The sequence below is a fragment of the Perkinsus marinus genome (genome assembly GCF_000006405.1).
Source record: "Perkinsus marinus ATCC 50983 genomic scaffold scf_1104296937140, whole genome shotgun sequence".
Lineage (NCBI taxonomy): Eukaryota > Perkinsozoa > Perkinsida > Perkinsidae > Perkinsus > Perkinsus marinus.
In genome coordinates this window covers 494,784-510,883 of record NW_003213889.1, presented here as the reverse complement: position 1 = coordinate 510,883, position 16,100 = coordinate 494,784, and the positions used below count along the sequence as shown (strand labels likewise).

Here is a 16,100-nt window from a genome sequence, read left to right as displayed (position 1 = left end):
GCGCGATGCTAGAGATCTGCTGCTCAGTAGATATGCATGTGAATATGATACCACACCAGACTCAATATCTCTTGGATCACACTATAGTGTCGTGTAGCTGCAGAGATATGTTGAGTTCGTAAGAAGAATTTTCCTTCGTTGAAAATTCTGATTGGAACTCGGAAACCCTTTTCATTGCTCATTATGTTACGACATATGAAATGTTCGTGATACTCCTGCGCGATGCTAGAGATCTGCTGCTCAGTAGATATGCATGTGAATATGATACCACACCAGACTCAATATCTCTTGGATCACACTATAGTGTCGTGTAGCTGCAGAGATATGTTGAGTTCGTAAGAAGAATTTTCCTTCGTTGAAAATTCTGATTGGAACTCGGAAACCCTTTTCATTGCTCATTATGTTACGACATATGAAATGTTCGTGATACTCCTGCGCGATGCTAGAGATCTGCTGCTCAGTAGATATGCATGTGAATATGATACCACACCAGACTCAATATCTCTTGGATCACACTATAGTGTCGTGTAGCTACAGTAATTTGCTGAGTTCGTAAGAAGAATTTTCCTTCGTTGAAAATTCTCATTGGAACTCGGAAGCCCTTTTCAGTTCTCATTATGTTACGACATATGAAATGTTCGTGATACTCCTGCACGATGCTAGAGATCTGCTGCTCAGTAGATATGCATGTGAATATGATACCACACCAGACTCAATATCTCTTGGATCACACTATAATGTCGTGTAGCTGCAGAGATGTGTTGAGTTCGTAAGAAGAATTTTCCTTCGTTGAAAATTCTGATTGGAACTCGGAAACCCTTCTCATTGCTCATTATGTTACGACATATGAAATGTTCGTGATACTCCTGCGCGATGCTAGAGATCTGCTGCTCAGTAGATATGCATGTGAATATGATACCACACCAGACTCAATATCTCTTGGATCACACTATAGTGTCGTGTAGCTACAGTAATTTCTTGAGTTCGTAAGAAGAATTTTCCTTCGTTGAAAATTTTGATTGGAACTCGGAACCCCTTTTCATTGCTCATTATGTTACGACATATGAAATGTTCGTGATACTCCTGCGCGATGCTAGAGATCTGCTGCTCAGTAGATATGCATGTGAATATGATACCACACCAGACTCAATATCTCTTGGATCACACTATAGTGTCGTGTAGCTGCAGAGATATGTTGAGTTCGTAAGAAGAATTTTCCTTCGTTGAAAATTCTGATTGGAACTCGGAAACCCTTTTCATTGCTCATTATGTTACGACATATGAAATGTTCGTGATACTCCTGCGCGATGCTAGAGATCTGCTGCTCAGTAGATATGCATGTGAATATGATACCACACCAGACTCAATATCTCTTGGATCACACTATAGTGTCGTGTAGCTACAGTAATTTCTTGAGTTCGTAAGAAGAATTTTCCTTCGTTGAAAATTTTGATTGGAACTCGGAACCCCTTTTCATTGCTCATTATGTTACGACATATGAAATGTTCGTGATACTCCTGCGCGATGCTAGAGATCTGCTGCTCAGTAGATATGCGTGTGAATATGATACCAGTGGTATCATCAATACACCCCTCCACATATTCTTAGCATATCCGGTTTTTCGACTCGTGCACAGCCACCACAACGAGTATCATCTTGCGGCTCAAGGAGGTATGTACTTATGCTTCACCTGATATGACCTCCAAGTTTCAGGGCCTAACTCTTCGTAGTTAGTGAGAAGTCGAAGACCGGTAAAACGTTTTCTCCACATATTCTTAGCATACACGTGTTAAGATTGCGCCTCAAAATACCAACTTTTACTAGGGGAATATATCTATAACTCCGCTCCTGATCTAATGCTATACATCAACAGAAAGAGAATCGTTCATAATGACATCCCTCCATGTTTCACTCTTATATTAGAAATTATTAAGAAATTATTATTATCTTATATAAGAAATTACTGCAACTACACGACACAATAGTGTGATCCAAGAGATATTGAGCCTGGTGTGGTATGATACCTCGCCGAGCTCACTGCAACATCTCAAGCGGCTGTAGAGAAAGCGCGCTGTAGCGGAGTGAAACACACTGCGCCCAGTTGATCGATTTCAATCTGGAAGCTCATCACGTTCGTGCTTGAATCATGGTCGTTGATGTTATTATGAGCTTCCCATTATGCAAGGTTGCATTTATTGCTTCGCGTCGTGGGCGAAGGGTTCCCCTTCTACCATCGACTGCTTGCTGTGTGTTAGCTCAGAAATAGAGAGGGCTCATAGTGCCAGTCAACGATAAGGTACCAGTTGTCTTGGTCTCCTTTGCTCCTAACAATCCCTCTATTGAAATTAGCTAATACTCATGCACTTGTTGTCATGGCTTACTTCCATACAAACACTACTACTACTTACACAGAGTGATGGTCGCCATCTTGTATTAAGGCTTCACGTCAATGATACACGTCATAAGCCTACCACACAAGGTGGAGTTGTATGCCATCTCACTGGCCATCGTAACAACTATTGTTTAGATCCTTTCGCGACACTGTTGAACATCATTTCGAAGACTGAGACTAAACTCAACACCGAGCTTGATACCGTCACGCGCCTCGAAAACAAGTAAGACCACACTTCCACGAATGGGAATTCCCTTGGCCTTCCGTTCTGGCTTAAACTCAACAGAGTGTATTTCGCTCATCAGGCTAGAAGGTGGGCGTGTTATGAGCAAACCGGCCGTTGGGCTTCAGCTGTGGACTATGGGCTTCCTTGTGGTACTCGGCGCTACCATAGCAGGAACGATAGTTTGGCTTTACCATCCAGCCAAGAGAGCTAGTGTTGGAGGCGTCATCGCCGATGTGTAAATGGCGTGGTATCCTCGGCGTAATTCGAGGCCTGTAGTGACAGGTTCGTCTTCACTGGTGAACTCGTGGCCATAACCAATCGGAAGGGGGACGATGCTATTCTAAGGGTGGTGATGAAAGGTGTTATGCATAATGGAAAAGCTGAAGAGTTTGCGCGATTATCATCCGAATCGGGTCGAACCGAGTAAGATTTGGTAGGGCTCGTAGTGAGGCTGTATACGGTATGATAGGCACACTTTTGCTAAAAAGGAAGGAGAATTCACTTGGGTGATCGGAGCCATCGAGGTGAGACCATCCCCCCCAAATAGGGCTTATTCGAGTAGTGGTGGTCGTGTTAGGATGCTCGAGGTCCTGTTGGAGAGGTATTGATGGAGATAATAAAGGACGATGATGTGATCGCAGATGGCCGAATCGACTTGAATGTGATTGAGTTTCTCTCTTTCAATAATCGTCATGGTGATACACTCAGGAGCTTTATAAAGAAGGTCGTTTGAGCAAAGACATGCAGAGGACGACAGAGGTACAGCTCGGCATTAGCGACCATTGCTAATTAATGCTTAACAGATAAAAGTACCTGTTAAAGGTGGTATTGTGGAAGACATCACCTTGAATGGTAAACTGGCTAAAGGCTCTAATTTCCATGAGGTGTGGTATGAACCATAACCTGATTCCCACTGTCGAATCGTTCAGGCGCTGCGTCTAACCAAAAGTGTTTACGTTGGGGTCAAACGTGCTGGTGTCTTTGGCATTGCAGCGTAAGTGGTCAACTACTACCCTTTCGAAATCGATATGGGCTCAGGTACGGCATGTGTGCAGTTTTTGGGGTTTTCGGCAATTTTGTGGTAGGGGGAATGTTCCTCTTCGGAGGGTGCACAACGCAGAGCTTAGTATCCCTAGTGGCAATGGTTATACTGGCAGCCTTGGTCCTACCGGTAGGATGGGCAACACTCTGGTAAACCTGTGAAAAATTCTGTTGAAAAAATTTGAGAAAATTCCCCCTAGTTGACCGCAGAGGCCTATGTAGCTTCGAGGGATAACGTCCCCGATGGGTCGATAACGATGGGGGAAATGTTTCTAATATGACATTTACATGGGAAACCTGCTAATGAGAGTGTTCCTCGCTATGTGAAAAGATGATCCCTTTTATGAGCATAAGTTTGTATTCGGTGTGGTTGGAAAGGCTCCATGTAGTGTTATATCAGACCTTATCTTCGTGGACGGCTCGCGACGATGTAGCAAGGAGTAAGATGTTCCTCGGTCGACTGAGCTCACAGTTGAAGGCTCTAGTGTTGATAATACTAGCAGGAGTACAGATAGTGTTGGCAGCTACGGGAGGCACAGGTACCTTTGTTCGTGCTTGCTGGTGGTATTGCATTCGTGTTTACTCTCAGAAACCTGCTCGCCTTTATTCACCACACTGGGCCTGGCATCACTCATCAACTCTGTATTGTTCATAGTAGTATTTGTGAAGGACGAAGTGAAGGGGGACTTGATGGCACTCGTGAAACCGAACTGTCTGTTGAAGGAGTCTGCTCAGGAGAGTGAGCAGCAGCAGCAGTACGCTACCCCATGAGCGATATCATGCTGTTTGTCGTACTCTATTACTAATCATATCTTGCGTTTAAGTCACTGGATAATTGCTAATGGAGTGGTATGGGAAGCTGTGCATTTCATGCTGTCGTTATGGGCCTCTGAACTTGAGTCTGCTGGCGTTTGCAATGTAGGTTGATGAATTGTAGGATGAAGTCGATCCCGTTATCAACAAACTCATTTGCCTCTCGATGGGGATATCATTTACCTGGTACACCGATGTGATGGGCGGTAACGTTGATTATTGCACAAGAGTTTGTTGCCCGTGTTGAATGCCCAGCATGGCTGCTGACCGAATGGAGTCTACTTCCGTTAAACTGTTCGTGAGAGGACTCCCAGTCCACTACCCAGAGTCCGACTTGAGAGCTGTTTTTGAAGAGTAGGTCTACGAGATTTCATTGTAAACGAGGGGGGCGTTGTTAAAAGAATACACGGGTTTGACTTGGTCGATGACCCCAGGTAGTCTCGATATATATCCTGTGAATGTTGTAGCATGAGTTACCGTTGGGATTATGTCGCAGTTATCTTCGGTGCTGTGCGATGCTGTAGCTGTAGCCATGTGATATTGTTAGGTATGGTATGGTAGAAGATGTGTTTATATTGAGGGATAGGTCGACGATGCAGAGTAGAGGTAATAATGGTTGTGTTAGTAGTAATGAGAGTGGTGTTTGTCTGAATGATAGGTATGGCCTTCGTACGGTTTCGAGATATCCCATCTGGCATGGCAGCGATCAAGGCATTGAATGGTACTCAGCTACCAAGGAGCGATGTAGCAGCACTTGAGGGGTTGTTGTTTTTGTATATCTAAGTAGCGGGCAGAGTATTATGGGGTAGTAGCAGTCAGTATTATCGCATCATTCACTTGCCCCTCCTCGTCATTCAGGCTATCGTCTTTGTCATAATACCTCTACTAGTTGTATTGATAACGATGTTGAGAGTGTTAATGACATGTCCTTTGCTCAGTCCCATATACCGCTGTCAGTATCGCTAGCCCAAGGTGAAGCGGAAAGGCTTGGTATGCATGGGGAAGTGGTGGCAACAGGTAACTAGAGTGTGTCGCAATAACCAGGGTTAGGGTAGTGGTAGGTGGTGATACGAAGTTGTTCGTATCGGGGTTGGGACCAGGGACCCAGGAAGAGGAGCTTCGGACTATTTTTGAACCATTCGGGCGAATCAATGAAGTGCATGTACCGGGACCGCATGCCTTGTAATAGGGGCCAAGCCCATACCACACCTCGAGCAACTCATGGGTCATCTAATCAGATATGCATTCGTTCGGTTTGCGGAAAAGGAAGATGCGCTGAAGGCAATTCGAGAGGTCAACGGTCGTGTCACAGTTGAGGGGTCCCAAAGGCCACTCGAGGTGAAGGTGGCCGAATCAAGGGCAGCCAAAGCCGATAGAAACGCTCATCATCAGCAGCAGCAGCATGGCTATGAGGGGGGTAAGCGTAGACTTGTAGTCGTGTTGGAATTTATGTTCGCTCTCCTCAGCTGAGCTCAGGAGTTTCCTCCCTAATTATAGGAGTTAATATACGAACTAGGGTAGAAGTGCTAAGAAACGAAAAAAAAATCCGAAAATTCGGTCAAAATTTTTGTACTGTCACCGACACACGTAGTTGACCATGTGTACATTTTCCTACACTGGCTTTCAGTGAATACGCTATATGCTCCCCGTCCAATATCCGTGTGCTGTACTATACAATTGTAGGAGCTTACGACCCCACTACATCGTCGTCGGGCTATGGTGGCTCGCCGCCTTTGATTGCAGCAGGTGGAACGTCACGGCCGTTATTCAAGGCTGGGATGGCAGCTGATCCTGCTAGTAATATGGGTGGTATACTCATAAAATCAATCTCAATACTGAGCGCGTGATAAGGAATTTCGATGTGTGCCGAACCGAGCTTTTACGTCTGAAGCAGTAGGTGCTACTGGCTTACGTTTGATGGCTGGTGCGGCTGCATCCTTACCAATAAATGGTGCTACTTCATCATTAACATCACCGGGGAGGCTGGATACTCCTACTATAAACGGGATTAGAGGGGGATCTCCATCAGGAACTCAAGCACCAAGGACTGCTGGGGTCTGGACTGAGTGATATGATGAGCTTAAGTCGTCAGTACTGTATGAATCGCTGAACAGGTACTTCACGATGGACGACACTCCTTATTATCACAATGCTCGCACCAATGAAGTGCAGTGGGAGATGCCCGCAGAGTTCAGGAATCCGATTAATGTACACACAGCTCCTCAGACTAAAGGTAGGAGTACTCTCGGCCGTGTCGTCAGCGGGGTAGGAGATCGATCAGTGTTGGAATATATGGTTGGTTTCCTCAGCTGAGCTCAGGAGCTGCCTCGTAATATTGTGAAAATTGACACACGAATGAGGGTAGAAGTGCAGGAAAACCGACATGGATTTCCCACATTTTCTTTACTGCCACGAACACATGTAGTTGACCATATGCATATATTCCTACAATACTATGGACATACTATGGAGTTGGCTCATCGGTGTCGGATAGTAGCTGTACGCAGCACAAGTATTGGATTTCAATCCAACTGAGAGAATATTCATATTCCTCGAAAGCGATCTAACTTTTTTCATATATTTTTCTGGCGCCGATATTGTCATTTTGTAGGTCCTCCTGGTGCTAACGTATTCGTATTCTGGGTACCGGACGCTTGGACTGAGGACGATTTACGAGATCATTTCTCAAGTTTCGGGAATATTGTTTCCGCTAAGGTATCGAGGGGAACTGATCACTCGTCGTTCATGAGGAGTGTACTGTCGTCATGTAAGGTGGTGGTTGATAAGCATACTGGCTTATCGCGTGGTTACGGCTTCATCTCCTATGATAATGCACAATCTGCGGGACGTGCGGTAATATTATGGGCTTAGTATAAGCGTTTGACTTGAATGTCTGGAATATCAACTCGACACGAACTGTGTAGGGAGAATGTATAAACAGAAAGGTTGATGATAAGACAGCAGGAATGGGACAGCTGGTTGTGTGGAATATGGTACTATTGCATGTGTGTAAATCTTGTTTCTAGGAGTGATAGAATATGCTGCTCTCGTTACGAACATCACAACGATGAAAACGTGGCTGATATGCGTGTGAGGGTATTTGATTCAGGTCGCTGAGATGAACGGCTTCGTGGCGGCTAATGGTCGACGTATTAAAGTGCAGATAAAGAAGGGGGAGGAGGATGCGGCAGTGGAAGAAAGAGGACGGAGGGGGAGGTCCAGCAGTCCCTATTGACGACCATTAATACAATTCAATTACTATACTATTACTATGAATTGGTAGAGGAGGAGGAGGAGGAGGATGTATTACAGATGTTGTTGTGCTTGTGGTTGATGGTCGTGATGATGATGATAATAGTCATGCCCATGATGAATACTTTGCTACTGGTGTTGTTACTTATCTCGTGGTCTCGATCATTGTAAGGTGTGTATGAATTAGTTCTCGAGCTATGTTTCGATAGGGAAGAAGGAGGAGGAATAGAGAACAATGATGATGATGCATTACTTGAGTAGTTGTTGTATGATGGTCTTATCAATAACAGCTGTTAGTGAGCTTACGCCGTCTACAGTACAGTATTGTTGAGCTTAGAGTTATTACAGCGTTATCCTCCTACTAGTCTTCAAACAGCTGATTGAGGGCTTACTTGTTACGTCTGAGTGTATCACTCATAAGTATCTGATGTGGGAGGGGATATCAGCGAATTCTTGCAGTCACGGCCTTTGGTCGTCGCGAAAACGACTTTCCAGGAAGAACTATTCTAGATGTACGAGATGACTCATCATGCTTAGTGACTACTGAATTCGAGAGAGCACCAATTAGTATTGGGAGTGTCTTCAGTGCATGGGTATGCTTGAATCAATCATGCGTAATCAAGAAGCATGCCGGGCTTCTTTAAGAGTCGGAAAGGAAGCGGAGTATTCAAGAACAGATCGAGAGACGAACCTAAGAACCGCCGATGAGCATTGCAAGACTTGAACGCTATCATTTCCCTGTATGTCCGTTTGTCTTGCGAGTGTTTGATCGCTACTGTGGTGTTACTTCAACTGGATCAGGAATGGTTGTATGTAGCTCGATCAAGCGCTGCGTATCGTCTTTCATTGGATTGTAGTGCCGAGTCGTTGAGGTCATCGAGATGGTCGTTGGTGAACAACTTGACAGCGGACATGCTATAGTCTGCATTTTCCTGGGATGGTTTAAGCCGATCTCCGTTGAGCTCGTCCAACTCGCTTCCCAACGCTCACCACTGTTGAGCAACTCAGCATGATCTGACTTTGAGCCGATGCTCTCTCCCTTCTTATAGAGTACATAGAATAAGTCCTACAGTTGTTGATGAGTGTTTGGGTAGTGGTTGTTGTTGGATATGAGTGACAATTCTGAGGCTATGTCATCATTGATAGCAGCAAAGAAAGCAACTAGACGCATGATCAAACAGAGGGTGCAAGGAATACCCCAATCCCTAGTGGTTGAGAAGTCGGGCTTCATAGTAGATAAAATATTGGATATGCTTGTTTGGAAAGAAGCCCAAGCAGTGGGAGTATTCCTCTCGATGCCTCAGGGGGAGGTGAGAGAATGAGGGCATAGTCATTGGGACGGTCGACGATTCTAAGTAGTTCAACCTCATAGTATGAAGTCACTGATAATATGACTCATAGTGTGAACGCCAGTGATGAAGATATGAAGTTGTTATTATGAGTAGGTACAGACTGAACGTTTGGTCGCCGATGCATTCAAAAGCGGTAAGAGAGTCTTTGTGCCGAAGACCATCCATGGTAGCAACGATATGGAACTTCTAGAGGCCAAGTGATGATAACGCCTCTACACGGCATGGCTGGCATTAACTCTATCAGGAGCCTTAATGATATATCATCGTTCCCTCGTACAACGTGGGGTATACCAGAACCAGATTTCATCAACCCGTCGACTGGGGAGGCTAGAGTGAATGCAATGGACTGTCGTCCTCCCGCGCTAAACGTCATTTTGGTGCCGGGACTTGGGTTCGATATTCATTGTCGCAGACTGGGAAGAGGCAAAGGATTTTACGACCGCTACTTGGCTCGATTCTCGGCTAAGACTGGAAGCATGCCTTTGCTGATAGCCCCAGCATTCGAGTGTGAGGTGATGGTGTTTTTAGAGTGTTCGTGGAAGGTGTGTCGTGACCTATGTACTTCAGATTCTTGATGAGATACCTGTTTCTGCTAAAGACTTTCCAGTCGACTATGTGGTCACCGAGGAGCGAATTGTCGAAAGAAGTCGGAAGCTCCAGCATGATGTCTTTCAGTGATTTTTGGGTTTCTTATTGTAACTCAGTGTGCGCCTTTGATGATCGAATAACTATAGTCAATTTGGAGTTGAGGATGAATCCATTCATTGATCAGTCCTGTCTGGAAAGGAATGGACGTTGTCCTCTCCACAGAAACCTGAAAATTCGCAGGTCTGGATTTTTCTATCGGTTCCAAGCTCTGGGATTTCTTGGCAAGAGATCATGAGGATAGCTTCTCATGATGCGCTTCAAGCGGAGCGCTTCGTGTAGCTTTCTCATTGATCTGGCTGTGGCCGGGTTGCAAGCGACATACTGTAAACTCTGTGTAGTGAGTTAGAACGCAAACCACGCACGGATAGAAAATAGATCCTGGAAAACTATGAGAGCGCTGGCTTGCGGTCTTTTCGTCTCTCAGTTTGTCAATCTTACTGGGGAACTTTCAAATTCGCCTGGGATCGATAGAGAGCTCGATTTCGTTTTTGTCAATTTCGAATTCAAACCACCAATTTCGTTAGAGGACTTACAATCCTGTTGGATGCACATTGCAGCCTCCAACGATTCTCATCAGGAGAATCGATTCTATTCCATGCTTGCGGTGCAACTATAGAATAGATTGAAGTTATGGTCTTCAACGGAATTGAAAGTTCCAAGAGCAAATATGGCCTTACCGTTTCTGATTCGTGCATCTGCCTTGACACTTCCCGACGAAATCGGTGATTGCAAAAACGAACTTGACATTCAAAAGGTGCAATTGAGTCTCAACACAAAAACAGCATGTGTAAGAATGCAGGGCAGATTTTGCTCAGACATTAGGTAAAAGTTCAATGAAATGAAAGGAACGGTTTCCCGTTAGTGAGTTCAGAGTTACTCAGATTGAGTGGTCTCGACAACGGTGGAAGTTTGACGAGCTGATGAGGTCGAGGCACCAGAAGACTCGACGCTGGCAGTGGTAGTCATAGGCACTCCTGTGGTACCCTCCATGACTGTGGTACCAGGTGCCGCAGAGGGCTGCTGCTCGCCGCAGGCAATAGACTCCCCAACACAATCAGCATCAGTGGGCTCGAAGCATATCGACCCATCAGATTTCTTAATCAGACCAAAGCAGACAGAAGGAGACTGCCAAGTCTTGCAGTAGGAATCGTACTTTGAGTTAGCACAGCCCTCTACATATGAACACATCTGAGCACATGGGTCTTCAGTGGCGGACGCCAGTGCGAGAGTTGCAATGAAGGCTGATAGGGAGAGAATGAAGGAACGCATTTGATTTATCGCAGACTGGGATGAATAAACTGATGGATGGAGAGAAATACACACTCAGGGAAGTCCTTCTTGAAGGCTATCGCACTCTTCTGAACAACACCAGATTGATTCTGATGACTTTGACATTGCTGTTGCTACTGTATAGCTATGCGGCGCCGTACACATATGTGTGTGATGTTCCCTCCGCCACACTGTGGAACAACTCAACAACCCTCCGATACGACAAGCATATTGGAACACACTAAGGTGGTTACGATAGCATGTGGCCACATGATCATTGGAGTCGTCATCTGCCTTTAACACAGCTCTTAGCAGCAATGCACCTCTTTAGTACTCCGTACTGTGATGTCTCTCCGTGCAGCTTCTGTCCGGCAAAGCATTGTTGATAGTCCACTGCACGTGACTGAATAGAAGAAACCAAATTCGCTACTTCAACCTAACAACACTACTTCTGATAGGTCTAGCGTTTGCTTCCCATACACACAACGTATAACTTCAGCACATCGGTTACCATCGCCTCCTAAGGACGTTCGCACTCCTCTGAGTCAAGCCACATCGAGCCATACCTTCGGGACCGTCTGCCTCAGGGCCTTCATGGTCATTCAGGCATCCGATCAATTCGGGATTGCAATAATTCTCCGTGCATTGGAAATTGACAGCAGTGTTACCATCCAATGCAGAACTCCTCTGTTGCGTCACCTGCAGGGCTACTGATACAATCAGGCCGACCTGTATTATCAAATGGTGGCATCCCATGACTTGATACGAATATTGGCTGATTCGCAGAGGAGTGGTACTGGTATAGTAACAAACACAACATAAAATTGACAGACAACAACGTTAATGCATGATCCACTCAATCCCAACCAAGCTCAGCATCATCATAATCAGCATTTGCAGCGTCATCAGCACTCTCGAAGAAAGCTCCTCGATGATGGTGTCGTTGCTGGTGATGACCCGAGTTGCCATCGAGGGGCATGGTCTCAGGGTCATACCGGCTCAAAATGGGATCCCTCTGTTCCATGAGACGCATCTCATCTGAGGTGGTGCTGCACTAGGCGGTTGCGACGATAATTCTCACCTCGTCTATTCCTCTCAGCATTCAAGAAAAGGTTATCGAGCCATGAATTGAATTGCTTCTGGTTCATCATCGAAGAGCTTTCCGCTTCGACGGCTGAGTTCATCTCTTCACGTCTGAGCCTACGTCTCCTCCCACGACGACGTCGGGAAGCTAGCTGGCTGAAATTGCTAGGGTCAGATCTGATAAGAGTGATAACATACGACACTATGAATCGCAACTATCGAGTAACTGCCGAGCCCGCTGTGATTACCTGTCAGAGACCGCAGCGAGAGAGCTAGTGTTGGAAGGTGTAGAGGCTGAAAAGTGACAATATCCCGACACGGTGTGTTTGCTTGTGGTTACCTAGAATCCGATCGACTGAAATTGTGAGCAGGAGTAGTGTGTACACTATGAACAGTCGCCGAGACATTGTGGAATATTAGCTGACATATCGAAACGGTGTACCATACCATGCTTGATATCCCGGCAGGAACTCAACAAGTGCTGGTGGTAGTAGTAGAAGAAGGAGAAACCAAGCTCTCCGTGTTTACCACAGTGATCGCACAGGAAAGGCTATACGGATGAAACCAATCACATTATGCTGTCGGCAAGAATAATGGACCAAGCCAATGCCTCCAAAAATCTGCTGCTAAAAGCAGGTAATTAATAATCACTGGAGTAATGAACAGCAATGGTATATATACTCGGTATGCTGCAAGAAATAGGTTTAGCAAAAGTCATCATCATTTGCAGCGGCCACCGAGTTTGACGAGTTGTCCACTGTAGTGAAGCCAGAACCATACTGCTGCTGTTGTTGTTGTTGCTGTCTGCCTGTGCTCCATCCCGAGGTCGTCGATACTATACTACATCTCCTCACGGTATCACTGTGGTGTTTGTTAGTATTAACAGATTCCTCCAAATCATCCAAGCCAAGCGACGATACAATTCCACTGGGAATCAATGGTATCACTTTTTTCCCGGACTTCTTCTCCGCCTCGACATTCAGTGGGACATCCGGCATTGAAAATCTCCTATTGCGCAATTGACTTGTCGCCCTCCCATCAGGAGTATTCTTGAGCTCCCTCTCAGCCTGCCTCCAAAGTGCCCTATGCTCACTACTCAGACTTATCATGGCGTTCGCGAAGATCCTGTCGGCAATCTTGGGTGGTCTCGTCTCTGTTATGGGTAATGCGACTCGGCAGTCGGGCACAGTATTTCTCCTTCGGGTCATCGAGGGTTTATAAGTGAGAGTAAGCCGGCCACCCCAACAGCTCGAGGATTGATCATCATCATCAACAGCAGCCTCCTCAGCCGTCCTCTCAAGAAGCTCCTGTACAGCCGCTAGCTCGGCCTCTGATAAGCCACTGAGCTCACCCACGATGGTTCCATTCCGATTTTCGTCCGTCATGTGCTGGTCGAAGGGATAATGAATGAAGGTAACGATAATGACGCGTGTTACTAATTCCGCTGACTTGTCGGTTTCGCGCGCGTTAAAACGGTGAGTAGTCAAAAACGCACAAAGTGTGCCAATTGTGCTGCCGGTATTCTGATCTTTCCGACATGATGTTTCCAAATTTCACTCAGCTCAGCAATTCCGGCGGCTAGACAGTATACATTTATAAATAGGCACGGATCGTTCCTGACAATGCTGTTATTACACTCTACGAATTTCACGAAGTAAGCGGTTCATATATGTGACAATGTTTGCCAATAACACAGTATTGATGTTCTTCAAAATACTCCTATGGAGTGGGTGATTAGATGCAGTGAGAGAATCTAGACTGTGTATAAAGTGCCAGTCGATGGTTAAGTCATCACCTAGCCTCATGCTGTGTGTATAGTTTTACGTGAGATGTCCTGGTAGTATTCAAATCTGACTGGTTGAATGGTCATAGACATAATCATGCTGTTGGGTTCCTATCTTGTAGATGCATATTGTCAGGAGCATTCGAGTGTCTCACTAGGTCAACAAATACACATTATGCAAAAGTCATTATATGACAGTTGTAATGCTCGTGATTATCATCTCACTGTTGTTACTATTGTTATTCATATTCATGGAGACACTCGCTGTCAATTTCAACGTTTAAGCTGCTTTCGAGTTATCAGTGGTACCTTCATACACTCAGTGTTGAAATATATCTCCGGTTTCCTCAGTTGATCCTAGGAGGTTCCCACTGACTAATATGAATTCGGGTAGAAAAAATTTGAAATGAATGAAAACTTCCAAAATTTCCTCGGAATTTTCGTATTGTCACCAACATATGTGGTTGACCATGTGCATATTTTCTCACACTGCCTATAGTTCCGGTTAGTAGCTCGGCTGCTGCTGCTGTTGTCCCCTCAACGTGCTCTCTATCTACTGCACGTCATCATCAAGGATTATATCCCGAAGTGGCTCCGCTCGTCTGCAACTCTTATCGACAATCTCCCGAGGCCATCATTGACCACTCCATTGAAGCACCGAAACGCTACGAAATTAGTCCAGAACTGTAAGTGTATGAATGAGGTGAAGTGCCCTGCATTCGTCACGATGGATATTAACCAAGTGAATGTTGTCCTTCTCTTAGTGTACTGAAGAATATCATTACTCGTCCTACAGCAGCGGTAGGAGGTATGATGCCCAGGGAAACAGCAGCAACAGCAGCAGATCCTTATCGGCTCCTCCCAACTGCTACTACTACTGCTGTTGCTGCCTCGCAAGAAGTCATCGATGCAGTCTCTGTAGTCCATGAGAAAGAACAAGCGCAAGAGTAGTACTATAGGGGATGTGTTGTGAGTGTTTACGAGGCTCTCATTGACAGCGATTCACCTTGAGAAAGTGAGTGGTGATATTCTCTCAGTGTTCCTACGAATAGAGGGGAAGACGAGCCTCTAGAGCCGTCGAACGGCACCCTGAGAACGCCCATCAGTGTTGTGATTACGGCTGATGAGAAGACCTACAATTGTAATGAAGCCATCACGGAGAAGACTATGAGTGGGTCGTCTTCAGTAGTCGTCATTAGTTCATCAGCACTTGTGCACCAGGCACGGTCGAGAGCGAAGCAGTGGCGAGTCGGGCTCAAAATGCACTAGATCTGGCTATGTCATATGCTATGGACGCTCAGCTAAGCTCGGCTGTAGTCATCAAAGGACTGGGGGCGGTGCTGTACACTGTTCTTGTTGTTACAGAGTGTTGCCGAACTTGTTGCTTGGAGAGCTGAGAAGGATCGACTTCATGAGGAGCGGGTCAAGGCCGAAAGAAAGAGGGCTGAGAAGGAACGGTCATAACAGGGGGAGGGGGAATGACGACAACGACGATGAGCTTATTTGGACAGTTCACTCCACTAGTATTAACAACATTTAATATCCATAGTGTACAGTTGAATTTGACTATAGTATCGTTCGTAATGATGTCGCAGATGGTATCAACCCACGTGAGCTTGTTGTTCAGATTGGCTCGCTCTGTATACAACGATAGAGTCGCTCGTTGGGCTACCTTGGATGCTCAAATAGCAGAGTCCTTTGCTGGAGTAGATGTGGGGGCATTCCATAGGGATGCTCAGCTCTATGGAGAGTGTGACTGGACCCATGTACCATTGATTGGAGGAGAGGAGGCGATGGAGGCTCAACAGGCGGTGTAGTAATTCAACACTGGGTCTAGGATAGTCTGTATATCTCGGAATTTGCGAATGTTGGAAAAAATATTTGGTTTCCTCGGCTGAGCTTGAGAACTCGCTCACTGAAAATTAAAAATGAGAAGGTGTACAAAAACCAACAAGAATTTCCTTAGATTTTTCTCATTGTCACTGACGCACATGTATATTTTTCTGCATTAGATGATCATTTCTTCGATAGCGTTAATGCTCTTGAAACTTGAGGGTGATGTTAAAAGACCGCTGTTCCATGTGATAGATTCGACTCGGAAGCAAAGGCGAGGGCAGACTTGTTGGCAACGGACTTTGATGAGGTCCTCGAGAGTCGGGCTCATGCAGAAGGGGACTCTGTGGCACTCAACTGGAGGAAGGTGAGAATGATGGGGGTTGTAGTGTGAAGTGAAAGAAGTGT

At 45.6% G+C, this 16,100-nt stretch overlaps 6 protein-coding genes across 6 annotated transcripts in view; 4 read left to right on the top strand and 2 right to left on the bottom strand.

Moving 5' to 3' along the window:
• Nucleotides 1-2,716: 2,716 nt before the first annotated feature.
• Nucleotides 2,717-3,821, top strand: Pmar_PMAR023433 (hypothetical protein; the record flags this gene model as incomplete). The annotated part of the gene is made up of 8 exons (XM_002783265.1): nt 2,717-2,853; nt 2,901-3,041; nt 3,088-3,142; nt 3,196-3,279; nt 3,327-3,377; nt 3,422-3,502; nt 3,548-3,612; nt 3,704-3,821. 8 exons carry the CDS (start codon nt 2,717-2,719, stop codon nt 3,819-3,821), a joined length of 732 nt encoding a protein of 243 aa, XP_002783311.1.
• Nucleotides 3,822-4,719: 898 nt separating this feature from the next.
• Nucleotides 4,720-7,707, top strand: Pmar_PMAR023432 (DAZ-associated protein, putative; the record flags this gene model as incomplete). Its single annotated transcript, XM_002783264.1, has 11 exons — nt 4,720-4,826; nt 5,020-5,078; nt 5,131-5,193; nt 5,331-5,489; nt 5,534-5,654; nt 5,711-5,889; nt 6,367-6,538; nt 6,587-6,705; nt 7,084-7,187; nt 7,245-7,325; nt 7,582-7,707. The coding sequence occupies 11 exons, from the start codon at nt 4,720-4,722 to the stop codon at nt 7,705-7,707; spliced, it is 1,290 nt and encodes a 429-aa protein (XP_002783310.1).
• A 1,147-nt stretch (nt 7,708-8,854) lies between these two features.
• Nucleotides 8,855-9,754, top strand: Pmar_PMAR023431 (5-formyltetrahydrofolate cyclo-ligase, putative; the record flags this gene model as incomplete). Its single annotated transcript, XM_002783263.1, has 4 exons — nt 8,855-9,034; nt 9,170-9,273; nt 9,321-9,588; nt 9,644-9,754. 4 exons carry the CDS (start codon nt 8,855-8,857, stop codon nt 9,752-9,754), a joined length of 663 nt encoding a protein of 220 aa, XP_002783309.1.
• Nucleotides 9,755-10,597: 843 nt separating this feature from the next.
• Nucleotides 10,598-10,993, bottom strand: Pmar_PMAR023430 (hypothetical protein; the record flags this gene model as incomplete). Its single annotated transcript, XM_002783262.1, has 1 exon — nt 10,598-10,993. One exon carries the CDS (start codon nt 10,991-10,993, stop codon nt 10,598-10,600), a length of 396 nt encoding a protein of 131 aa, XP_002783308.1.
• An 856-nt stretch (nt 10,994-11,849) lies between these two features.
• On the bottom strand, nt 11,850-13,461 carry Pmar_PMAR023429 (hypothetical protein; the record flags this gene model as incomplete). Its single annotated transcript, XM_002783261.1, has 4 exons — nt 11,850-12,031; nt 12,075-12,253; nt 12,325-12,416; nt 13,024-13,461. The coding sequence occupies 4 exons, from the start codon at nt 13,459-13,461 to the stop codon at nt 11,850-11,852; spliced, it is 891 nt and encodes a 296-aa protein (XP_002783307.1).
• A 1,675-nt stretch (nt 13,462-15,136) lies between these two features.
• Pmar_PMAR023428 (hypothetical protein) overlaps nt 15,137-16,100 on the top strand; it is a gene marked incomplete at both ends in the record, with an annotated part of 1,259 nt that continues 295 nt past the window's right edge. The window contains 4 exons of the mRNA XM_002783260.1: nt 15,137-15,172; nt 15,225-15,316; nt 15,487-15,672; nt 15,948-16,059. Of these exons, the coding sequence (XP_002783306.1) occupies nt 15,137-15,172; nt 15,225-15,316; nt 15,487-15,672; nt 15,948-16,059 (426 nt within the window). The remainder of the gene's footprint in view (nt 15,173-15,224; nt 15,317-15,486; nt 15,673-15,947; nt 16,060-16,100) is intronic.